At 47.8% G+C, this 26,467-nt stretch overlaps 1 protein-coding gene across 4 annotated transcripts in view; it reads left to right on the plus strand.

Moving 5' to 3' along the window:
* The window catches only part of Znf827 (zinc finger protein 827), a 179,849-nt gene extending 153,382 nt beyond the window's left edge, over window positions 1-26,467 (plus strand). Inside the window, exons 9-15 of one of the 4 annotated variants that reach the window (XM_057753778.1) lie at window positions 8,117-8,254; window positions 11,303-11,474; window positions 12,748-12,914; window positions 18,232-18,423; window positions 18,728-18,920; window positions 20,738-20,770; window positions 22,227-22,340. In XM_057753778.1, the coding sequence (XP_057609761.1) occupies window positions 8,117-8,254; window positions 11,303-11,474; window positions 12,748-12,914; window positions 18,232-18,423; window positions 18,728-18,920; window positions 20,738-20,753 (878 nt within the window). In that variant the 3' untranslated portion in view covers window positions 20,754-20,770; window positions 22,227-22,340. Of the gene's footprint in view, window positions 1-8,116; window positions 8,255-11,302; window positions 11,475-12,747; window positions 12,915-18,231; window positions 18,424-18,727; window positions 18,921-20,737; window positions 20,771-22,226 lie in introns of all 4 variants that reach the window. The other 3 variants (XM_057753775.1, XM_057753776.1, XM_057753777.1) reach the window with 3 other exon arrangements.

Raw genomic sequence — 26,467 nt, forward strand, 5'->3', positions numbered from 1 at the left:
GAAAAGACAAAAATAATTGAGAATTCCAGTGGATTCTAACCTCAGTGAGGAGACCTACTTGACCCCTGCAGGCTCACTTCAGTAATCTTTTAAATGACTGTGACATGAATCATAGAACAGAGTTGAACGTAGGTGGTGTGCTTAGCAGGGCATATAATTTTGAGAGCAAATAGCATTCAAATCTTACTAATATATGAGATATTTTATAAAGCCATAATTTTCAGATTGTATAATACCTTGTTAGTGTGTTTGTATTTTGCTATGCTGGAGCTCAAACCCAAGGCCTGGCATTTGCTAACCAGGTGCTCCACCACCAACTACATTCCTAGCCCGAAAACCTTCATTATTTTTAACAGTGGTTGTTTTGCTTTTCATTTATTCCCTCATTTATTCATTTAATCTATATTTTGCTTATAGTTCCACAATCAGTGAGGAACTGAGGAGAAATTCCCCTGATGGTTTAGATGATGATAATGCGTTCTCTCAGGATGTTCTTCTATCTTCCCAAATGTTTAGTAAACCATGGAAGAAAATACTTGGAGTTAAAGGTTTCCCGATACTGCAGTGTGGCAGGCTCGAGTTTGTTTGGCTATGTCTTACTTTCCCTCTCTGGGAAGAGTTTTAAAAAATAGCCAGTGTCGTGTCTCACTCTCAGGCAGATCCAAGTAGACCAGATTTCACTAAAATCTGCATAATCGGTGCTCGGAATTTGAGGCAGGGTGTGGGACGAGTGTTAAGCAAGCTGTCACTGTAGCCTAAGCTGACCTATCGCCAATCAAACTGTTGATTGACATCATGAAAATCAGCTGCCAACTGGAGCCGTTGTTAGAACTGTGTTCAGCTCAGCTCCAGAGGCTCACTGGACATGGATCTGTTTTGTCTGATGAAGTCAGACGGACGGTGGATATATTGAGTCCTCTTCTGGTGTTTTATTCTTCCCCCTTATCAGGAGTTTTCATCTTCATGGCTGAAGGACACTGCTCCACCTGCTGGCACCCAAGGGAGATGGCCAGGGTCAAAGGCAAAGCCTTTTTATTTGACTGTCTCGGAGGATTATGGGTAGTGTGGGTGTCAAGGACACTCTCTCAAGAACTTCCACCGTCCTCTGGCAGAACTGGGGTCTACACTAGCCTCTGAGAGCAGGCAGAGTTGGTCAGAAAGGGTATGTCTGTAGCTGGGAAACTGCCACTCTTTGAAAAGGCCGGAGGATTCTTGTAAGTACTAAAAATTATTAGTGTCTGTCAGACCTCCCAAGCCCCTCCCCAACTCCCTTTAAAAAAAAGAAGTGACACAGCTTCCGGGCTTGGTGATTTACCATCCAAGATTTGAACGTCCTCAATGTTGGGACAGGCTGGAGCATTTGTTGAGAATTTAAATCTTCCCACAATCTTATGAAGAGTAACAATACCCAAAGTCCTGTTGGTGTGGCCTGTCACCATCATTATGAAGATGATACATACTCCATGCTGCAATGTACAATTAGGTTTCTGCGTAAGACAAAAAACAAGAATGTGGTGATGTGACTGGCTTGTTTATTCATTGACCATTTATTGAGGACTGTCAAGTAGAAGAAAATAAAGAATCAATATCAACATTTTCTTTCATGGATTTTTTTTCAAAGTTAAGTTCTATAGAAGCAGCGGGCATCAGCTGGCCTAGCTCCTGGCAGTGACTCTGTCTAGACATCTAGAGAAGTTCCCCATGGAGTGGTCAAGCCCCACGTGACTCAGCTTTCTTGGAATTGAGCTCCTGGTACCCATCATTGTCTGTTAGCAGAGGATTCAGAACTTGAGTTTTCTCCCATCTTAGAAGTGGCTATGTAGAGGACACATACTTCTTCCCCAGTTTAACAGTTAGTAGGCAATCAGCATTTATGAAGCTAACTATTGGCTCAGCACTAAGTAACCAGCCCCATCCAAACTAGGTACGGTGGCTCATGTCCGTAATCCCAGCATTTAGGAAACGGAGGCTGGGGCATTGGCAGACATTTGCTCTCACTCCGGGCTACATAGTGAGTTCCAGCAAACCTGAGCTACAGATGAGACCCAACCTCAAAAAAAAAAAAAAATAGAAAAGAAAAGAAACACCACAGCACCCCACTTTTCTGGGTTGATCTTCAAAGCATCAGTTTGCTAAGACTCAAGTGCTCAAGCCCTCGTTCCTAGGGGACTTTGACACTGGCTTCTTACAGCATGTGGGAGCTTGAATGAGGTCTTAGTTCAAGGAGGCCTCTGCACCCCAAGCCATTTGTCAGTCGACAGCCATCAATCATTCGGGCTCTCTCAAGCTGTGTGTACATGAACTGAACACCGAATCAAGTGGTAAGATTCCTGCTTGAACCAAGGTTGGAGGCAAGATGGTTAGGCCTGCTGGACGCTTCTTAATCACATATAGTGTTCTAGATACACTTGGGTGCGAGATGTCTTAGAATCAATGCTCAGTATTGCCACTAGAGTCATAGCAGGTGAAGAAGCTGGATTTGAAGGTGGGCAGGCCCTCTACTTTCTGTTTAATAGCGCTCCCTCCCGACATGATTAAATGTCCTAGGCAGTTTTGGAGGTTTGCTTGCTGGGTTTCAACCTTTCATACATTTATCCTTCAGCAGTATTGAAACAAAGCTTTGTTTTGTGAAGCTCGTTCAGCATTTATATTCTCCAAAAGCCCAGAGAAGACCAAGGCAGGGAACGGTGCCGTACCTTAGACTCCCCACCCAATGCTTGTCGTTGGCTACAGGTTGACAGGCCTTTGCTAAATTCTGCCAACCTAACAGTTTGTTGAATGGGTGTTTTGACCAGCAGATAGATAAATACTACTTTGAAAGGGTGTTTGAAATGGTCTTACAGGAAAAGTTGATCACATGGAGACCCACAGTGAGTGAGTCACAGGGAGGCTAGTAAGGCTGTTGTGGGCAGCCAGGAGCAACAGCTGTGAGGTCTTGCTCAGGGCCACCAGTGGTTCATGACATAGCGACACAGCTGTGAATGCCAGCTAGACTTGCATTGTGCCCACTGTCCTAGCACACTTCCGAGGCTCCAAGCTCAGTCCTCTGAGCTAAAGGGGCAGGAACGGTTCTCCTAAAATGAAAGGAACCTTACAGATTATTTTCAGTTTATAGAAGACCTTCGAGCACTTGCCTGATGATCATCAGCCCCAAGAGGCATATGCCCTGCAGACTGGCAACTTCCTTGGCAGTAGGTGGGAGCTTGATTTAAGCAGAGGCTGGAGGAGAGAGCCAGGCAGATCAGGCCTAACCAGAAAGTGCCATGGCCTTCCTGGAATACAGTCTGACTCATTGGTTTCCATCTACCCAGGAGTCCAGAGAAAACCAGAATTCCACTTTTGAGTTATGTCTCAGAACTTTTCAGCTGAACTAATCGAGACTCCATATGTTGGGATGGAAAATGCAGGTGGCCCCAGACCCTGGTCTCCGGGGATGAATCAGCCAGGCTCTGGCTAAAGTGAACAGTTATTTATGGATTGAGCTCATGATGTCTAATTTTACCCAGATACGGCCCCTACTCACAGCGTTTCTCTCGCCTAAATCAGGTGGAGTGGTGGTGCTGGGGAGGAACATTCCATCCGGAAACGTAACTTTTCTCCCCCAGGGAGACACACCAGCAAAACCATGTCATGCTCCAGACCAAAAGCCAAAGACCTTAATGAGGCGAACTCGAATCCTCCTTTTTATCCCCCTTGTTTTGAGAGCGATGCCTTAAATATGTTTATTACCACAGTATCTCTGCATAGCAACCAAACGCCCAAGGGATTCTTCAGTATGACTTAGTTGGCGTCAAAGGGAAGGCTTGATTTTTAGGGTGCACCCATCTGACTGTCCTTTTGACCCTCCTTGGTGCTGATTTATGGCTTACTGTAGCCTCTCACCGTCTGTGCCTGGGACATCCTAGGCTGACCCTTGCCAAAAAGGAGGTAGAAGAAATCCTAGCGTCTGAATTGTTGCCAGCTTGTAACTAAGAATATTGAGCGCACAGCCAAGGAGCAGAGGGAGGAGAAAAATCCCTTAGTGTGCTGTAGAGTTTTGAGTCGCTTTCCTGTGGCTGGAGGAGCTCACATGAGATATGGGGGAGTCTAGTGTGCTCAGCCACTAACAAGACATCCTAGGGAAGTCACTTCACTTCTCTGGGCCTTGCTTTGCTTTCATGTAAGAAAAGAGACTTAAACAAGATGAAAACTCAGGTTCCTTCTTGAATGAAGTTTTGAGGTAGGGTGAAGACATGGTTACCATGGAAACTCTTCTTGACCACGTGCAACTGACAGTGAACCTTGAGTTGGGAGAGGTCTTGGAAGTAATGATTTCTTTGGCCCTCTTGTATGAAGGCTCTGTGGGTTCTCAGCTTGATCCATATCCTGTACCAGTCTACCGAGTGGGTTTATCTCATGTTCAGTTTGGGGGACATAGTTGTTGGGTTTGATCATCTATGCCTGTAAGACACATCCCTTTGTGTCAGTAGGTCTTAAGAAGCACAGTTTGCCATACTGCATCTTGCATAATGAGGCCTCGTTGTCGTGAACGTCACAGCTGGGGACATCTCACTGACACTGCGCAGACACAGCTGCACTGAGACAAAAGTGCTTGTGCCTATGGATCCGTTTGCATTGCTGAAAACATAGACCTAGATGGGGGTGCTCGGGGTAGAACATGAGCTTGGTATGCTGACAGCCTGCGGCCCATCCACCACACAAAATGGAATAGAGGCCTTAATTAAGGACATGGAAAACCCCAAGTGATGTTCAAAGCCAAAACTGTAGGTGAACTGTTAGAGAGAAAAGCCTCAGACTGCATTATACCGAGTAGCCAGGAGTCACAGAGCAATTGAGGATATTCTAGAAATCAGAGTCAAAATGACTGAAAAGAAATAAAATGTTTTGCCAGAGATAAAAAAAAAAACCTATGAGACTGGGCAAGAAAGAATTTGTTACTAGATCAGAGTTTTGCTCTAAAAGAAAGGAGAAAGATTGTAACTACGCAGCTACTTAAAATAATGACAAACACCAGGGGGTGTGGGAATAAAGAAGGAAGTCAGAAGTTTTAAAATAATACCCATAGTTTGAACTGTCTGGAGACTTTGGGACTAATTGAGATGCAGTTACTGGTATGTGTACTTTTCCATTGGTGGTATATGTTATGCTTCGTTAGAAAAAAATTAAAGCAAATTCCCTTACTAATCTAAAAAAAGGCTTGTAGGGTTTTAAAAGCAGAACCAAAGATAATTAGGATGGGATGTGCTCACCCGGCTTCCCCGTTGCCACTGTCAGGAGCGAAGATGGAGGGCCCTTCAGAGATGCTGTAGATGGATGGGGCTGAGCACGGAAGAGAGTTTCGTTTAAGAATGGCGTGAGCTGGCTTGCATCTTCACGCTTCACACTCACACCATAGCTGCCACCGTCCCAGGTGTCCCCTCTGTCATCAAGGCATGAGAAAGAGAGAGAGCCAACACCCGCTCTTAGCCTTCTTTTCATCAGGAAAGCAAAAGCCTTTTTATTGGCCAGCGCTTTTAACTCCTGACTAAGAGCCATTGCCTCCAGCTGTGGGAGAGGGCAGCGGGCAAGGGGAGGACTGTTGTCAGCTGTGACTGTGGGGTTAACAGTAATCCTGTCTGCCAGAGCAGTTGTCTCAACAGAGTAAACCTGGGGTGTGGTGTGCTCTGGAGGCTATAAAGTCTTTGCAGTTTGACTTGCGACTGCAAGCATTTCTACTAAAAGAATCGTAAGAGCACATCTCTTAAGTTTATTTGAAACACTGTTCTGACTTGCTTTCTATTGCTGTGATAGGCACTATGACCAAAGCAGCTTGGGGGACGGGGGACTTATTTGACTTACAGGTTGCAAGTCGTCATCAAGGGGAACCAAGGAAGGAGCTTGAAGCAGAAACCACTTCAACACTGCGTACTTGGCTAGCTATCTGTTCAGCTAGCCATCTTGTATAGCCCAGTCCCTTCTGCCTGGGGATCGTGCCTCTCAGGGTGGGCCGAACCCTCTTATGTCAATTAATAATCAAGAAAATGGCCACAGACATGGCCACAAGCCAATCCGATGGAGCCAGCTCTCCCATCGAGGCTACCTCTTTCCAAGAGTGTCAAATTGACAACCAAGATTAGCCTTACAGACGCATATCCATACCAGGCATATCTCTTTACTTTCTGCTCTGAATTGTCAGTTGACCTTGTTAGTTATGCTATTAAATTAATCGTGCTAATCAATATGTTATTGCTAAGAAATCCCCATTCATTCTGACTGTAGAATAAGGATGATATTTAGTCCCTGTACATAGATTCAGACACCAAGGGGTTAGGATCCATGCCGAGATGGGGCTGGGGTTGGGGCTCGGGCGTGTTGGGTGCCTCACGGCCCAATGTGGTGCTTTCTCTGCTCATGTGTCCCAGTCCTCAAAGTTGCCATGGCTTTCCAAGACTGGAAGAACTGAATTCTTTATGATGCTTAAGCTTCTCAAGTTCACGACCAATACTCAAAAAATTAGTAAGAGATGTCTTCACTTTTAATTACCGATGCGCTGGGTCTGTGACACAATGAACTCATGTATTGTGGGTGCACTAGAAGGCACTGCACCGTCTTGACCTCCACCTGTTATCATAATTGTCGCCCTCCTGAGAGCGCTGTTGATGGCACACTTAGAAGGAACTGCTTGAAATACCATCTCTTATCTCTATGTGGCTTGAGGACAGTCACCCAGGAGTGGTCCTTGTCTTAAGATGTCCAACTGGCCTCCGTCTTTACCTCCCCATCCTCCCCGCCCCCTTCCACCCCGACATAGGCATTACTGCTTGACACAAACTAGTTTCTTCTCCCCGAGGCCTCAAGAACTGCGTTTTAACAAACACAGATCAATCAATAAATGCATTTATCAGTGGTGGGATTGCTGGCAGGTACTGCACAGCAAACATTATCGCAATTTCCCCACGGCTTCTCCCTGCTCTCCTTCCAAATCTGCGTTATTTGTTTCTTCTGTCCTCAGATTACACTGCTGGGGGAAACCTCATTCAAATGCGCATTGATCCAATTGACTTGTCCAAATATAGGTGGAAACCTGTATCTGGAAAATGGTTTTAGCCTAATTGTGTGAAATCAAGCACTTCGTTCTGCGGTGTCCTCCGAGCAGCAGTCAGGACACTTTCCTTGCTTGGATCTTAGAAGTTCCTGGTGACATTTAATTTTCCCCTCATGCACTCCATCCTGTAAGGTAGCGCTGTGTCAGGAAGGCCCACAGAAACTCGGTCAGGTCAAGGACAGACTGACTGACGGACGATCGGTCTCTTGGAAGTATCCATTTTCCTCTCCGGGGCACCCCTGTCTGTCGCTTGTCTTCTTACACAACTGCAGACGAGATGTTTGTGCAGTCCATTGTGGTTCTTTGAGAAGAGGCACGGGTCAGGAAATACAAGCAAATTCTATTGACAACTACGAGAAATACAAGTCTTCTAAGCTACAAAGAGAATGTATTGAAGTGCGCTTACTCCATTCAAGACTGCGTATGGATTGCTGGTGGAGCGCCCATTTCCCATCGAAGCTCTTGTGCTAGGAGCGGGGTGAGGCCGTCATCCCTAAGTTAGCTTTGTGTGAGCTCCTGGCTAAAGATTTTGCACAACCCAAAACTCGGCAGCAAAACTTTTCTTTTTAAAGAGCAGCGGAATATTTTCTCTCCAGACTTGGACCCTTTTATTTTTATTTTGGAACCTGGGGTTTCAATTGCTTTGTTTACTATTTTGTGGCAGGTTCTACATTTCTAGAAAGTTAACGTGCATCTCTCACCCACTCCAGTGTTTATTGAGTACCTTCTATAGAGTGAACAGAGTCCTGTCAAACTGCATGTGTGTGTGTGTGTCTGTGTGTCTGTGTGGACTGGCTTTACCAGGAAGAGGATCAACGGAAAACCCAGCTGCTGTTGGGCTGTGGACCCCTTTACCATTGTGGCCCCCACCGATATCCTTTATTGATGGGGATGAGGGTGGCCACTGGTTCTTCTTAGTGGTTCTCAGCCCCTTTTTTAGGGGGAGCCTCTGAGGAAGTCTTCAGGGCTAGCTAAGATGCTGTGCATTTCCGGTGCCCTGTATTCCTCACAGTGTCTTTTCTCTTGGCCCAGAGACAGAAAAGCTAGTCCTCGAGGCAGGAAATGGATTACCGTCCTGGAAGTTCAATGACCAGCTCTTTCCCTGCGATGTATGTGGGAAAGTGTTTGGCCGACAGCAGACATTGTCGCGACACCTCTCTCTGCACACAGGTGAGTGGGGACCACGGCTCCAGAGCCTACCACTGGCCCTCCCAGGCCTCTTTGCGAGCAAGAGGCTGAGTTTCTCTAAGAGAATTATTACGGGAAGTGGGGGAATGTTAGCTGTCTCTGACCTTTACAGGCCGAGCTGCCTGGCACAAGTAAATGAGACCCTGGAAAAGCTTTTCTATACTGAAAAGCCTCGTTGAATTCCCAGAGGAACTAACGAGAAAAGACATGCATGTAAGTACCTCCAGGTCAACTCTTGAACTTTGTGAAGGATGGAGTCATAGCCTCATAAAGGCTCAGAGGCTGGGGCTGAACCCCACCTACTTAGTTTCAACTTCTTTTTATTAAGAGAAAATCTTAACTTAGATTTAAGTGTGAGTGCTAAGTGTGAGACAGACTCCTGTAAAGAACGACTGTTAACAGTCCAAGTGTGCGAGATCTTAAGAGACACTCCTCCGGTTCATCTCAGGGTGGCAGGCATGGTGGAGTGGAGGAGCACGGTCGTGGTGGAGAGGTAGTTTCTCTCTTGGCTTACCTGTGGCAGTGGACAGCAAATGGTTGGTTCTAAGATTCAGGACAAGGAGGGCAGGCAGATTAACAAGAAGTAAAAAAAGAACAAACAGTAGCATAATCAACAAAAACAAGTGAAGGCAGGAAAGGTGATGTGACCTCGTCAGCTAGCATTCAGAAGGTGCTGACAACAGGGCTGGAGTGTGGCCAGCAGTACAGCACATGGCAGACCAGCATTCAGTCCCCAGCACCGAAGGAAAGACAGTCAGATTTTAGAAAGCCTGGCATTAAGTCAGACTTTAAAGATAGACCAGTATGATATAACCAGGCGTGCTGAAGCATGCTGTAATGTCAGCATTTCAGAGACTGAGGCAGGAGCATCTCTCGTTTGAGTTCAACATGAGGTACAGACCCTGATCCAAAAGAAAAAAAAGAAAAACATAAAGGTTCAAAGTAAGATTTTTGTACAATTATGAAAAAATAAAGGCAGAGCCTATTAATAGGACCAGATTAATTTTGACCTATTTATCTTTTTTAACCCACTAAGTTCAAATTTTCATCATATGTTAGAAAACGATAATGTGTTTTTAAGAAGTGGGATTTTTTAAGGCCTTGTTCTTTAAGCATCGTAAATGAAATCTCAAGTAACCAAGTAACTGAGGATGAATAAAATCCCCTGCTTAACTAGGATCAATTTAAAGAGGGAAGAAAGAGAAAATGCAAGTATCAGATATCTAAAAAGAATGAGAACACTACCTACAGCTAAGAAAGCTACAGCTCAAGTCAGCACAAAAGGCAAGAGAAAGAGAGGACCTTATCACCCATCTGAGGAGTCGGGAAAGCACTCCATCCCCAGGGCCTCCCTGATGCTCAGCTAAGAAAGGGACACTCTGGGCTGGGGGCGAAAGGGACAGCTAATCCCTGGGGACCCTGGGGAGTTTTCGAGGCAGGTGTGGCAGCACCTGTCCCCACACTTGGGAGGCAGAGGCCGGTGGATCCCTGGGCGTGCAGACAGCCTGGTCTATATAGGGAAACCCTGCTTCAGAGAGAGAATTATTGGAGAATAAAGCATTTCGTGATTTTTTTTTTCTTCAGCATAGAAGTTAGCTGATAGATAATTAAAGAAAATTGCCAAAATAGCAGAGACAAGAACTTGAATAAATCCGTTAAGAAGGGAAATTTGGAAAGCTGATGAGGAAATACTCTTAATAAAGATATTAGGGCTATTTGTTAGGTTGTTCTTGCTCCTGAGAAGAGGAAATCCCAATGTTATTGGACCTTTGAGGGTGATAGAAAGCGGGACCTCTCCTCATTCATTTTACAAAGGAAGTGAACCTTAGTGCTGAAACCCAGGACTCTATCTCTCAACACCAAGATGGAGACTGAGGCCCGGCCTTGAGCTTGCCACTGTCAGATAGGGGTGGAAGGACACCGTGACATGTCATGGTATCTCATATTCTGTAATGGGAGCACTCTTTACCCACATTTTTCCTGGTGAAGAAAATGAGACAAGTATCTTCAAGCCAAGCCCCCACATCTGGACCGAAAGTGAGGTTGTTCTTGCTGTGTAAGATCGTACACAGGCAAGCAGGGCTGCTCCTCGGCTTACAGTCTGTATGATTAATCAAATGTATTCAGCACGCCACTCTGGAAGCACTCCCAAAGCCTTAGTTAGCTTTAGGAGCCAATTTCCATTAACAAATTAATTGAGGTTTTTAAATTTTATTTATATAATGAAAATTTCCAATTAAATTATTTTATCCAAGTCATTTTTCCCCTTTAATTTCATTAGTTTTTTTCCTTCCTTGGCTGGCCCAGGCCTGGAGCTGAGAGAAAATGATGGACCTCTTAGGCTCCAGTTTTATCAGTGTTTATTTCCTCAGCTTTCTTCATCTCGGTGCCTGCCCAAGAGTGACACATGGGCCACACTCATGTGCACACTCATACAGCAAACACACCTTGTCATAAAGAGGGATGTGGGATGACACACGGGTCACACTCATGTGCACACTCATACAGCAAACACACCTTGTCATAAAGAGGGATGTGGGATGACACACGGGTCACACTCATGTGCACACTCATACAACAAACACACACACACTGTGTCCTTTTAGTTCCCGTGGCGCTCACCTTGTCATGATGAGGGATGAAGGATGAGATGTCCAAGAAAAATAAATCTGAGAACTCCGAGGAAACAGCTCAGAGCGTAGCACACTGCTCTGGGCTGGGCTGCCATGCAGCCATTGCAGCAATGTTGCTCTTGGCCTCCATAACCTACCTTGAATCAGATTTGGTTTAGACACCATAAAACCCACGCTTCAGCCTCAAAATGTTGTCCCTACTGCCTAGAGAGAGCCCTTTTCATCTTTGATTTGAGTATTGATACAGGAGCGAACTGCTAGGGATACCTTAGGAGCAGCTTTAAGGTGTGCCCTTCGTTCCCACGTGAAGGGAGACTTGGGCTGACCTTCATGGGCTCCTCTAAGTGAGCTCTGGAACTTTTTTCTTTTTTGAGAGCAGTTTTGGTTTCTCCCCCAGAGGAAAGAAAATACAAATGCCATTTGTGCCCCTACGCTGCCAAGTGCCGTGCAAATCTAAACCAGCACTTGACCGTACACTCTGTGAAGCTGGTGAGTACCGACGCCGAGGACATCGTCAGCGCCGTCACTTCTGAAGGCGGTGACGGGAGGAAACACCCGTATTATTACAGGTGAGTCAGGGGCAGTTCACCACGTTTCTGAGACCTCTTGCTGGACACTCCCTCTCTGCCTGCCCAGAGCACTGGGCTCAGAGCCCCTTTCCTCAGCCTTTGGCCAACTTCATTTTAACGTGTTCTTTGCTTAGACTGAACCGTGCGTTTGCACAGATTCCTATCTAGCTCAGGTGGCCCTAATAGAATTAATTAAAATGGTCTGGGAGGTGATTCTTCAGGACGGGGCTCCAGAAAGAGAACAAGACTGTCTGGGTTGGGGCTGGAGAGACGGCTCAGTGGTTAAGAGCATTGCCTGCTCTTCCAAAGGTCCTGAGTTCAATTCCCAGCAACCACATGGTGGCTCACAACCATCTGTAAAGAGGTCTGGTGCCCTCTTCTGGCCTGCAGACATGCACACAGACAGAATATTGTATCCATAATAAATAAATATTAAAAAAAAAAAAAAAGACTGTCTGGGTGATTGGCTATTAGCTGTGGTGCAGTTCCCCACTTGGTGGCTGAGTACCTTGCTATGGTCTAGGAATCACGGGGGGGGGGGGGTGGAGGAAGCACACGAAAAGATGGTCTGAGTACTCCCATGCCATTGCTCAGATGGCCCAGCGTCTGTCCCTTGGCTGCCATTATGATACACTACACTGTGTGTTCAACCTTGACTCAGCATGGAACTCCCGAGTCTACCAAACCTTGCCGTAGTGATATTGGTGGAGAGTCACCCTTGCAAGGCATCTAGGTGGATGAGCGGCTTCTCCTGGGAGGTGTCATATGACTACCTCTTGCTCAGAGTGCCACAGAACGATCTGCGTGCTCTCCTCACTGCACCCGAGGGTTTCTAGAGCCAGAGGGAGACCGAGGTGTGCAGCAGTCTGATCTGCCAGTGGACCCCCACTAAATATTTTGGCAACACTGCTCCATGTCTCTGCGCCTAAAGGAGTCTGTTAGGCCATATGCAGCATCTGGAATCTGTAGTTTTTAATTACCTTTATGATTATTTATCATCATTATAGCTTGTATGAGGTTGTCATATTATGCTGGCACCTAATCTGTTGGCACGGTGACCACTCTAGAGGCATTGCAGCAGGCAGAAGAATTTCCTGAACCAACACACATGAAACTAATGTTCTTGCGTGCACTGTGTGACTGAGCACCGCGTGCCCTGGGTGACTGAGCAGCCACGTGCCCTGGGTGACTGAGTAACCACGTGCCCTGTGTGACTGAGCAGCCCGTGTTCAAGACCCTGTCTCACTCTTCCCCTTTTCCTTCCTTGTTTTAGTTGCCACGTGTGTGGATTTGAGACTGAACTCAATGTCCAGTTTGTCAGCCACATGTCACTTCACGTGGACAAGGAGCAGTGGATGTTTTCCATTTGCTGCACAGCCTGTGACTTTGTCACCATGGAGGAAGCAGAGATAAAGAACCACATTGGCACCAAGCACACAGGTGACCATCCCTGTCCTTTCCCATCCCCTGCACCCCACGGACGTACACGTACCAGAAATGTCCTCACTGCTGTGAGACCTTAATGTGGCCTCCTTCACAGAAGCAGGGCCTCCCGGAGCACCAGGGCCATATCACTCCCGTGGTCATAGTGTCGTGCCCTAAGTAGACCTGGGCTTGGCTGCAGGAGTAGCTTCTGCTGAGACTGGTGAGCTGCGTGCTTGGTCCTCACCTGGTCCTGGCTGTCACCTCCACACCTAAGCTCTTGTGCCTCAGGCTTGTACGTTGCCTGCTTGTCTCAGCCAATGTAGCCCTCTAATGTGAACTCTCCTGACGATCACAGCATAGAGACTGAGGGGTGGGGGGTTCCATACAAGGTCAGTGAGGAGAATGTGGATTCTGAACCTCATCCCAGAGCAGGGATTGCTCCATGTCCTGTGGTCTGTCTCCCTGCTTTTCTGACTACCATGCAGGACACTTGGCAGGGCCTTGAACCTTCTGTTTTGCTGCACCAGGGCACTTGACCCACAGCTCTGTAGGCTCTTACACGCTCCACAATGACACATATGTCTGTTCATTCTACCGTCTTCTGAAACCAACCTAACGCGGCCTGGCCAGTGCTCGCCTTTTATTTAAAGCCTCTTGCCGCGCTGGTTAGCCTCTTTCACTTAACACTAGCATTTTGCCTTCACCTCACAATTACACCCTCAGAAGCGATGTTACCAATAACTAACACTAGCATGCAGTCATTAAGCCGGATTGAGAGGGACTGCCCTCTACTCCCACCCACCCCTTTGTGGTGCTTACATGTTGAGAGCTAGTGTTGCTAACTGCCAGTCCTGGGCATGGGGTCAGCCCATCACATGGCTGGCTCTCGAAGGATCCAGGAAGGGGAATCTCCCCAACAGTTGTGCTGACGATGTGCATGGCCGAGAAGGATCTGTTTCTCTGACCATTGGATCACTGGTGCCAATAGGAAAAAATAATTGCATTTTTGTCAGTAAGTTGAGCGGCTCTGACTTGGGGTTCACAGAGTGGCATTCTGCTGAGTGAGAAGGGGCTGTTTTTACAGTTACCTGTCTGATTGTAGCCACATTAGCACTGTGGACTGTCGGCGAGCTGGGAGACCCACAGGGAAGGCAAATTCAACTTGGCATTTTGGAGGGAAAGGCCAGCTTCTCTCTAGCTCACACTGGCTTTGCACTCGCCCTTCTTTTGTCTTTTCTGCAAACCCTGACTGTCACCCTTTCTGCTCCAGTGTGTCCCTGAGAGACCCTCCACCCCACTGCAGCCCTCTCCACCACTCAGTGCAGGAAGAAGGTAACTTGTGCACGGTAGAAACTTCAGGTTCACGACTAAGCAGTGCCACAGGATGCTCAGGGAGAGGATGCCACAGTTCCCTCTGAGCTGACAGACAACCTGGGAGGAATGGTCTCACTTGTTAGGACAGAAGCCACAGACAATCGCTCTGAAGAAGTTTGGTCTGAAGTTTGGTGGCCGCTGTTGGAATGGGGTGATAATGTTGCTTGTAAGTTTAGGTGCTTCAAGCAGAGTTCCCATTGCACCCATGATGAACGTTCCAGGCTCTCGGGCCTTCCGTCTTTATTTTATGAATTCTAAGAGAGCTCCATATAAGGTATTTTGATTGTACCCCCCCTCCCAGGTCTACTTCCCCCTCCTCCCACCTGCTTTTGTGTCCTTGTTCCCTGCCACCCATCGGAACTTGAAAGTCCTGGTAGGTAATGCACAAGGGAACAGTCATGTCTCAGTAACACTGACGACCAGAGCAGGGTGCCAGTCTGCTGGGTTCTGTTTTCAGACCCCTGTTAGAAGTTGATAGTTTACAGTGAGGATCTGTTTACTAGTGCTTCGAGAGGTTTGACTTTGGCCCAGTTCTACTCCTCTGAACCTGTGCATTAATAAACTAGGTTACTATGAAATTATATAAACCAGTGTTCATGCTACATGATGTGCAGTCCGCTGTGTATCCTCACGCTTATGCAGCTTTGCCTCAGAACCCCAAAATGGTACGCTTCCGCCTTCCCTCCTAGCTTCCGCCTTCCCCTCCTAGCTTCCACCTTCCCCTCCTAGCTTCTGCCTTCCCCTCCTAGCTTCCGTGGCATTTTCAGACTTCTTCTCCCAGGTGGGCTCTAGCCCTGTCATTTGGGGTCGCGAGCCAATACTTTCCTTCCCTTCCAAAGATGCTTCGAGAAGAAATGGATGCACACAGCCACTCCCTATCCATCCCCGCACTCCTCCTGGATGCTGGCGCCTCTGCTGCTCCTGCTGCTCTTTCCCTCTATTTACAAGACTTACTTTAATTTTTCTTAAATTCAAGTCTCCAGGTGATGAGTTCTTTCATCTTTTTAAATGTCAACTTTGTTTGTCCTTCGTTTTTATGGTATGTTTTCACCGGGTCTGAAGTTGGAGGTGGACAGTCTTTGGTTTCTTTGAAGATGTCACTTGGTGCCTTATCACAGGCTGCTCCTGTGGGAAAACCCTCTGTCTTTCTCACATCTGCTCCACATAATGCGACCTTTTGCTTATGGCTCTCCCTGGGAATACTCTCGTCTCTTCTTTTTTCCTCTTATTTTTTCTTTCTTTTCTTCTCTTTTACTGTATTTTAGACAGTATCTCACTTTGGAGCCCAAGCTGGCCTTGGTCCCCCTGTTCTGACTTAACCCGTTGACTGTTGGGATGACACCACACAAGGCTCTAGGATTTTTTTTTTCCCTTTGCTTGTTTTTGAGCACTTTAACGATGATGTCTGTGTCTCTTGATATGGATGCCTTCTTCTTTTAGATGGGGTCTCCCTATCTGGCTCAAACTGGCTCTGAACTCAGAACCCCGCCTCAGGGCCTGAGTGGTGGGATGGTAGGTATACATTCTTGGTTCCTCATGCTTCTCCTGCCTGCCGTTCACTGAGCTTCTTGGATGCTGAGCTTTCTGGTTTCCCACAGTTAAAAACATTTTATTATCTCAAAAAATTGTCAGCTGGGTGGACGCCTTAAATCCCAGCACTCAGGAGGCAGAGGCAGGTGGATCTCTGAGTTCCAGGCCAGCCTGGGCTACACAGAGCATTCCAGGACAGCCAGGACTGTTACACAGGGAAACCCTGTCCCAAAACAACAACAGCAAATTGATTATCAGCTGGGCATGGTGGCGCCCATGTTTAATCCTAGCAGAATCAGGCAGAGCTCTGTGAGTTGGAGGCTAGTCTGAGGACATAGTGAAGTCCAAGACAGTCAGGGTTACATAGAGAGACCGTGTCTCCAAGAAACAGGCAGTTAAGTTCTGCCGTAGCCAATGATTCAGGACTTCAGTCTATATGATGTTGTCTAGATCACCTCACAGCTTGGCGATGTTCTTTACATGTGGGAGGGTTCTTTGTTCTGCTCCGTTTCAGATCTTTCCTGTAGCTATTACTTGAGGTTTACTGATTATCTTAGTTGGGATTTTTATTGCTGTGATGAAACACCCATGATCAAACAGCAAGTTGGGGAGGAGGGGGCTCATTTAGTTTACACTGCCATATCACTGTTCATCCTTGGAGGAAGTAAGAACAGGAACTCACACAGGGCAGGAACCTGGAGGCAGGAGCTGACCCAGAGGCCATGGAGGGCGCTGCCCATGGCTTGCTCAACCTACTTTCTTATAGTGTTAGGACCACCAGCCTGGGGGGGGAACCGACCACACTCAGTCATTAATTATGACAATACCTTACAGGCCTGCCTACAGCCCCATCTTATGAAGGCATTTTCTTAATTGATGTTCGCTCCTCTCAGACGACTTTACCTTGTGTCAAGTTGATATAAAACTTCTCAGCAGGCTGATCTTTCTTCTTCTGTATGACTCTCTAGCGATCCCCTCATTGTGTGTCTCCGTCAGTAGGAATATGATTTGACCTTTCCATAGCTTCTGTGTGTCTGTCTGACTTTTAGAATTTAATTTGAAACATAATTATAATGTCCTCTACTAAGAATTCCGAAACTCTGGCTGCTCCGGGTTAGCTTTCATTGGTTGACTTTCCTCCCCATTTTGAGCTGGTTTTTCTTGTTTCTTTGCATATCTGATAATCTTTGTTTAGAAACCAAACACAACACATCCTTCACCGCACGGGCTGTTCAGTTATGTATCTTGTGTTCCTGTTAGCACTGCTAACCTTTATTTAGGACATAGGTACTTGGAAGCCTTGCTGTTTCGGCATCTTTCCCATATGATTTGTTAGGCAGGTGTGGATCATGAGGTAGGGATTCATCTACTTGGGACTAATTGTTGCCCCCTTTTCAAAAGTCCTTCCTCAGTATCCCATCTAATGCTCAAAGTTGTGTGTTGCTCTGATCTTGCTGCTGGAAACAGGGACCAGCCCTGTGTGAGTGCCAGGCGCTGCCCTCACTGTTCTCAGGTGACTTCCCTCGCCCTGGGCATGAGTAGTTGGTTGCTTACACACACACACCCCGCCGCTCTGACCCATGTCCTACTGACCTCTGAAGTCTCTGGACATTTTTCTCTGTGTTCTTGCTCTTGGTTGATACTGTGTTCTGCAGGATCTGTCCATTTTGACCTCGTCAGACCCTTGACTCTGTCTCTTCTCCAGGGGAGTCCATCAGACTCCTCCTGTGTCCCTCTTACTGCCCAGCGACCTAAGACATAGCTTAGGGCAGGAAGCCAAGCAATTGTGGGCTGGCCTTCTTTGTCCTGCCTCTCAGAGACCAACCTCTTCCTTGCCTCAGGTCCAGTGTTGTAAAAACTGATGCTTGATATATTCGGTTTTAGCTGTTTTGGTAGCAATATTAGATCTGACCCCAGAAGCTCTGGCTTTGGATGCTAAAGTCTTGTGGCCCTGGGTTTTAATGGCTTGCTGACCTCCTTATGCCTGGCTTTGAAGCAGAGCCGGATGTGCTGCTGCTGAGTGTGAGTATAGCAGTTGGCTGAGTTGCACTTCTGCACATGCTACAGTGCTCACGTGTGTGCTCTATGGCGTGGGAATGGTACAGTGTCCATGAGAGGAGTGACGTGTACACACTGGGCTGGCAGAGCCCCGTGTGTGCTGTCATCCTGGAACTCTGTGTGATCCATCTTAGTTACTATTGTCATTTTTTAATTGTTGTAAGACCTGCATAAATGCCCACACACATATCTGGGCCCAACACTCCACACATGCCCTCAAAGGGCTGCACTGGAATCTGGTTCCCAATGGGTGCCCTGGGACACTGGAAATAATGAGTTCCCAGGTGCTGGTATCACCCTTTCCTCACCTGCTGTCATTCTGAGGGGTTTCAGCCCCTCCATAACAGACCTGGCTTGTTTCATTTTCCAGGGGATGACAGGAAGACCCCCAGTGAATCAAACAGCCCCTCCTCATCCTCGCTGTCAACTCTGAGTGATTCCGCCAATGGCAAAGATGACTCAGACAGCTCCCAGAAAAACAAGGGTGGGGACAACTTGCTGGTCATCTCTGTGGTACCTGGGGGCCAGCCCTCACTGAACAGCGAGGAGAAGCCAGAGAAAGGTGAGGGAGGAGGTGGACATGGCCTGCTCACCCTGTCCACTCTAGGGTGACCTGGTCTTAAGAACAAACCTTAGAGAGGAAAACATGGTGCTCACTGCTAAAACGGAGCCCTTTGCTTTGGCTTGATTTGTGGTCAAATATGGGATGGGAAGATGGGGAGGGGGGCATGAACGTTCAACCATTTTTAGTGCAGAGATATGGGGGGGGTGGTACCCAGAAAGTTGTTACAAGATGCAGGGTCAGAAGGAAGGGGCGTTTGCCCACAACTGCCTGCCTTTCCTTCCCCACACACTCCTACACCCAGCTTCGGTCCTTTCAGGGTTCGAATGCGTTTTTTGCAACTTTGTCTGCAAAACGAAGAATATGTTTGAGCGCCACCTGCAAATCCACCTCATCACCCGGATGTTTGAGTGTGACGTGTGCCACAAGTTCATGAAGACCCCTGAACAGCTGCTGGAGCACAAGAAATGCCACACTGTCCCCACCGGTGGGCTCAAGTAAGGAAAGCAAGTACAGAATCTTTTATTGAGTTGTTACTAAACACCCCTTGCCCTACCCCATCCTCCCATGAAGGTTTTGGGGGTTACAGAGTCGGGGAGCTTGGTGTGGGGGGAGTTAGAAAGATTTGCTGCCTCTGGCTAGATGGTGGTCCAGCTGTCCTCAAGGGAGGCAACCAACATCAGCAGGAGAAGCCACCAGTCCCCCAGGCTCGTGGCACGGACCAATGCAAAGCATCAGACCACCATGAGCGCCTAGACTCACCCTGCGGTGCTGGGTTGTGTTCAGACTTGAATTTAATGGACTCCTGGCCAGTGTCCCCAGGTAGTGACTATTTCACAGGTTGTCGCTGCAAGTTACTGTGTTCATTCTTTAGATGGCCTGACATATATTTAGCTTTTAAGTAAGTCCTGTAGGCACCCCAGCCCCCAAAGTAGAATCTTGATGGTTTGATCAAACAAGAGGCAGTGGTGTTCATGCAAACATCAAGTGCCTCGTGTCTTCCTGCAGACATGCTGACACCTTCCCCAAAGATCTAGACAGGGAGCATCCTCCCTAAGCTGTATTTGCAACAAGGACCTTGGCCTCAAGAGAGACCCATCAGCTCTTAGCAAGCATGCCATGGGACTAGCCTGACCGCAGATGCTAAAGGACACAGGAAGAATAAAATATCATTCCCACCTTAGGAAACGTGTGTCCCAGCACTACCAGAATTCAATATTCCAGTGATTCTGGAAGCAGAGTCCAAATCACAAGGCATTTTGGGTGAGGTAAAGGGACAGGAGCATAAAATAGTTGGGTACAGAAAGAGGCAGTTGTCAGGGCATTGCATCTAGAACTACCATGTAGGTGGAAGAATGGGGGAAGGACTTTTCCTTTTATTTTCTTGATATAAGTGGGTGGGGGAGGGATCTCATTTTAAAACATTTTTATCCTTCAAACAACCTCAGAGAGGTGGCATGCTTCCTGAATGGGTAAGAGATGGAGAGCCCAGAGGGACCTGGAGCAGAGTGTTGGGGGCAGAGTGGGGCTGGCTGGTCAGGACACCCTCAGCAACAAAATAGAAGAGTTGGGGCATAGCACCTGCTGCTGATGCCCTTCCATCCTGATCTACCCTTGGGGGTGTGTAGGTGGGAGGGTCATAGAGAGGGGTTGGTTATATCACCCATTCAGCTAAGATGGGAAACACCTGGCAGAAGCTTAGCTGGGAATTTGATCTGGTTTAATCCCACGGTCCCTTTATCGAGATTTGTACACTCTTTATTAAAAAGAAGAAACCTGCCTTTTGTGGATGGAGTAGCATCATTGCCTTCTGGTAGCTCAGTCACACCCACGCCACTTGCGGCCTTGCCTCTCACCTTTTGAGACCCCGAGCAGGCCTGAGCCGCTGATGCACTGGGGACACTTGCACGATGACCTCGATGCTTTACTGGGTCAGACACTTCCTGTCGGCGCTAACATCCCCGTATGATAGTTTATGTTCTAGGACAACCAAGTAGAAGAGCACTTTGAAAAAAAAATTGATAATGCCTTCTGGCGCTACAGTGAGTTTTGTTTTGTTTGTTTCTTTTGCCATATCAGAGAACTAATTTGCCTGAGAAAGTGTCTCTAGGATAAATAATGGGATCATAGAAAAGCGCTCGCGCTTTGCCTGAGCAGTGAGCTACAGATGGAGCTGAGGGTCACAGAAACGTCCTTAACACGAGACAGACCGCCGATGTCTAAATGCTTTTCTGTGATGGGGCTGCTTGTACTCTATATCCTGTTCATAATGCAGATCGAATAAGATTATACTATTATTTTTCTTTTGCCGTAGCTCAGGACAGTGGTGAGTTTCAGACTCCTCTAGGTAAGGCCCAGCTTGGCGTAGGGGTTGTGTGTGCACTTGACCTGGGAATGGGCTTTATATTTCTGTGCACTCTTCTGTGAGCTGAGGGCCAAGGGCTAACAGCGAGCTTGGTGCTGAGGAGGCAGTGCACGGTGCACCTGACTGTTGGGCTCTGCTGAACACCTCTCCAACCCTCTGAGGACAGTCCCCTTCCGAGCCCTGCCTTGCAGGAGCTGAGTCCAAGCTGAGGCAACCACGCAGGCATCTGCATTCTTTTTGGAAAGAGCACACACATGCTACAGTTATCCTCTAAGCCACAGACTCGAACCTGGCAGCTTCCAGTCGTGAAGCGCAGCAGCCTTTGTAAACATACCCACCCCATGCCTCATAGCCCCTCTGACGGGGCTGCTGGTAGTGTGACCCATGACGGAAAGCCTGGAGAGTCCAAGCCAGAGATACCCAGGCCTCATGCTAGAGGAGACACCTAGGTCCCAGTCAGGTGCCGGAGCTGGGACTCAGCCCACCACTTTGAATCTCCCTCTGTCCCCTGTAAAGATGCTCAGATCACGAGTCAGCGTTCCTGAGTACTCTTCTGAGCACCATAGAGAATGCAAAGAACCTGAGGAAAGCCCTGCCCTAGGAGGATCCACGTTCCAGCTGGATCACTGGTATTGCTATGACATGATCATGTCCTAAGAATGTCTTCAAGCTCTGGAGAGCAGTCCCCTTCCTTCTCATTCCTCACGAGCAGAGGGGCTGTTTGTGTGGACTTCCTTCTCCCAGGCCCATGTCACGGTCCTCACCTCCCATTCCTGACAAAGAGCTGGTACTTTAGGAGATGACATATTGAGAATACATATGTTGGTGTACACACACACACACACACACACACACCACACTGGCACACAGGAACACGTACAGGCCTTTTCATCCTAACACCCCTTTTGTAAGCACGACTCTGGCTCCTGTGACTTTCTGTTTGCTGGAGGTGGCTCTCCCCTGTAAGCTGTTCTTTAAAACCTCTTAGCCTTTCTGCGTGTGCTTGGTGTGGTGCATGAAAAGTCCATTCTCTGTGTTGCTCCCATCTAGAGGGGAGGTCAGGAAGCCCCGACTTCTGCCGTGCCCAGTGGTGGGGTGGGGGTGGAAAGGGCCCCAGGGGACTGGGAGGTGGCAGGAGGGGAGTACCAGCTTTATTTGCTCCCCGAATTCTCTGCTCTTTTGTGAGGGCTGGCCTCGGCTGTTGCAGCCTTGAGCCCCCAGACCAGCTCAGTGGACCACCCAAAGCTCCCTGTTAACCTGGACTGCACTGTCTGTCAACAGTGAAGCCAAGCAAGGCCATCTGAGAGGTGGCAGGGTTGAGCAGGCCAGGCCTTGGGGACCCAAGGGCTGACCCAGGGCAGGCTGGTGAGGAGGGGAGATGGAGGGTTGCTGTTGGGCCTTCTTCACTAAACCTCCTTTGCATTGCTTCTCCTGGCAGGTGCCCATTCTGCATTTATTCCACCAACCGCCCTGCTGCCATGGAGTGCCACCTCAAGACCCACTACAAGATGGAGTACAAGTGCCGGATCTGCCAGACGGTGAAGGCCAACCAGCTGGAGCTGGAGACGCACACCCGCGAGCATCGCCTGGGCAACCACTACAAGTGTGACCAGTGCGGCTACCTGTCTAAGACGGCCAACAAGCTCATCGAGCATGTGCGCGTGCACACCGGGGAGCGGCCCTTCCACTGTGACCAGTGCAGCTACAGCTGCAAGCGCAAGGACAATCTCAACCTGCACAAGAAGCTGAAGCATGCCCCCCGCCAGACCTTCAGCTGTGGAGAGTGCCTGTTCAAGACCACACACCCTTTCGTCTTCAGCCGTCACGTGAAGAAGCACCAGAGTGGGGACGGCCCCGAGGAGGACAAGAAAGGCCTGAGTCCAGCCTCCAGAGAGCCACCTGGCCCTGGAGCCCCACTCCTGGTTGTGGGGGGTGGCCGGAGTCTCTTGTCCCCACTGTCAGTCATGTCTGCCTCGCAGGCTCTGCAGACCGTGGCCTTGTCAGCAGCCCACAGCAGCAGCTCGGAGCCCAACCTGGCGCTCAGGGCCTTGGCCTTCAACGGCTCCCCACTGCGTCTTGACAAATACCGGAACTCGGATTTTGCCCATCTCATTCCCTTAACAATGTTGTACCCCAAGAACCACCTGGATCTCACATTCCACCCTCCCCGACCTCAGACTGCGCCTCCCAGCATCCCCTCACCCAAACACTCCTTCCTTGCCTATCTTGGACTAAGAGAAAGAGCAGAGACTGTCTGAGGACAGCCACGTTCTGTACCAAAAACCAAGAGACAGAGACAGGAAAAGACAAAACCCCACAAAACTTAAACACAACCCCAGCAGGTGTATGTTGCTGCAGAACCTACAGGCCCCAGGGGTCTGGACCATGTGTGCTGTATATCTTTAGTAAGGAGTAGAAAATTGGCTCTGTATGTATACCAATTGCATTGACCGGAAAGCTGCTTTAGCCAATCTTCAGAGAGGTGTTGCTGCCTGCTCCTCCCGTCAGAGGCATGCCTCCCCAGCCATCGCTCCCACTCTCAGCCTCCTGAGTACTTCTCTCTCAAAGGAATTTTGTCATGTTAAACCCTAAAGAGAATGTCCTTAATAGCAGTCAGCACTTGGAAACTTCTCTACTGGTACATTGGGTTTTCTCTTGGGTGACTGGGCTATTGTGGACATTTGTGAATTGGAAAAGAGAAAATGTGTGGTGTGTGTGTGTGTGTGTGTGTGTGGTGTGTATGTATGTGATATGATGTGTGTGTATGTCTGTGTGGTGTGTATGTATGTGATGTGTGTGTGGTATGTATGTATGTGATATGATGTGTGTGTATGTGTGTGTGGTGTGTATGTATGTGATGTGTGTGTGGTATGTATGTATGTGATGTGTGTATAATGTGTGTGGTGTGTGTGTGATGTGTGTATAATGTGTGTGTGTCTGTGTGTGTGGTGTGTATGTGATGTGTGTATAATGTGTGTGTGGTGTATGTGTTATGTGTATAATGTGTGTGTGTCTGTGTGTGTGGTGTGTATGTGATGTGTGTATAATGTGTGTGTGTGTGTGGTTTGTGCCATGACATTTCTATCGCACATTCTTTTTATACTGGCCTTTCTAATAGTGGTGAACATTCTTTCTCTCCCCTTCTGGATTGTTCATCTACTACAGTCCCCTCACCTCCTTCACGGCCTTTCTCTCCCTATTGTATGGCTATACAGTGGTAGGGCCTGGTACTTAGTGGATCAAGACCTGCAGGGTGTCAGGGTGTTTCCAGTGGAGTGCTCAGCCTGGCATTCACATCTGCACTTGGGGAGATGCAAAGAATCAGGTGACCGCTCTGTTAAGAAATGTCTCACCATCTCCCAGCACTGCAGTTGGCAGCTGACATCACAAACTTGGATGTTCTGTGTGTGTGTGCCCAGGTGAAGGCAAGGTGTTCTGTGAATGCACAGACACACACACACACACACGAGTGCATTCTTTCTTAAGGGCAGAATATATATGTGTGTGATATATTGATTCAGTTGTTTGCAGGAAAAAAAACTTGTATGAATGGAAATTGTTATGGTTGATAAATCCAGCCAAGGAGATTAAGGGTTTGGATCGATTCTGGGTGGAAATGCCCAGACTAAAAACAAACGCAGCTTTGCACAGCGCGTTGGTCTTGCACTAGTTTTGTTTCTCATTGGGGGAAAGGAATAAGTAAAAGAAAAGGAAGGAATTGTACCTTTTTTATGGAATGAGTAGACTGTGTGTCTGAAATTTTAGCCACGACCTCTTTGACGTATAAGGAAGGACCCAACAAAAAGGTGCTGTTAGTCCTATGCCTCAGTTGATGCCCCGGGAGTCCCCACTGCTCTCAGAGCCTCTGGTATAGTGTACCCTCCACGGATTAGCGACCCATATTCCGTTTTGCTAACGCCTCGTAGACGTAGCCTGCTAGGAGGCTGACGTCATACTTATTTAAAGCCCTTATTTTTATGGTCATTAAAATGGCAACTTATTGCAGCACTTTATCGCAGGTGTGGGTCGGTCGCATAGCCCTCTGCTCGTCTTAACAAGTGATGGATGCTTTCAAAAGGAAAAGAAAGTCTCTGGCTGAACACGTTCATGGCTTGTACTTGTACAACAGCAGGATTTCCAGTGTGCGGCACCTGAAAGAGCGGGGAGAAATGTGCTGTATGAAAATGAGACATTGGAATCTGAAAGTTTCTGTAGTATTTGTCAGTGGAAGAACTGGTGTCCATGAGGAATGCTTTCTAACCATTGCTGTTTGCCCTCGTGGTAGCATCCTCGAGCTGGGCTCATACCCACCTTTCTCTTTCAGTACTTTAACCAGGGGGGAAATAAAAGCATCCCTGACTTTCTTCCTCTAGTCAGAAGCCAGAAGACTGTCCATCTTCATCCCACAGGCTCCCCATCCTCCTCAGCCTCTCTCTCGAAAACCTAGCAGCTCTCTACTTCCCTCCCCACACCTGCCACCCAGCCATGGGTGAGGAGCCTAATTAGGGCCCTGGCAAACAAGTTTACACTACGGAGATGTCCACAAGGCAGGGAGACCACCCAGCTAGCACAGGAAGGCCCCAAAGCCTCCGCCGTTCTCCTGCAGAGACCTTCACTCTTGGCCTTGTGTAAAATGTTGCTCAACTCGCCATGTCAATATCTCAGTAAAAGACACTCTCTACTTTCTGGACAATATGCCCCCAAGGTCACTCTGGGTTTATGGGTGGGTTCGTTGTTTTTTATTTGCTTTTGTTTTTGTTTTAAAGCTGTGTTCTTATCCCCATTTAATGGAGAATATGCCACTTGGCTAATCATGTGTTTTCAAACCTGCAGGCTCAGTGACGCCAGTTGTGGGGCCACAGTGGTCCCCAGAGGTGGGCAGAAAGGTGACCCCCCTGAAGTACCCACAGGTTAAGAACCTGGATGGGTGACCCTGACAACGAGGACCCTGGTTTTACAGCATGCCACGTGTGCAATAAGAGGTCTTCGGGTGGGAACTTGAGAGAGGGAAGGGGGAGGTGGATGGAGACGTTTACTGCTCAGATGCCGCGCATGTCACTGCTTGCCACTGAGCCTGTGTCTGAATGACTTAGTAATGCTTAATGTAATTGGGCAACTTTTTTAGCACTTTGGAAAGAGTCATCAACCTTTCTGGTAAATTATAAAAAGTTTTCTGAGTGAGAAAACGTGTGTTTGCAGTTTGTTTGACTTTTTATATTATTGTTGTTGTTATTAATAAAGAAGAAAATCTACAGCATTTTTCAGAATCCACCTAGATAAATGTGCCCCTGAATCTGGTTTGCAGTTTGATACTCGGGGAAGGATTACTCCCTAGATCCTTCCAGGAAGAACACTAACATCTTTGAGACACTCGTCTAGCAGCTAACTTTGTTCTCTTTTCACTATGCGTTCTCCCATGAAGCTGGCTTGGTTTTCCACGTAGTAATGCAGTTAGGGCCCTCGGCACTTTCTTTCTCCTTGCCTTTCTTCTCCTCTCTCTCTTTTTTTTAACTCTTCATATTATGTTCAGATGGTCATACTGTAAAGGTTTGTGTACATTACTGAAAATTTGTATTGTATAAAGCTTTTGCATTACAAGGCTGTACAGGGTCATTTTGACAGTAACTGGTATTTTCCTTTGCATCTTACGTTGCATTGCCAATTTCTAGTGTATCAAGT

The sequence above is a fragment of the Chionomys nivalis genome, chromosome 21 (assembly GCF_950005125.1).
Source record: "Chionomys nivalis chromosome 21, mChiNiv1.1, whole genome shotgun sequence".
Classification (NCBI taxonomy): domain Eukaryota; kingdom Metazoa; phylum Chordata; class Mammalia; order Rodentia; family Cricetidae; genus Chionomys; species Chionomys nivalis.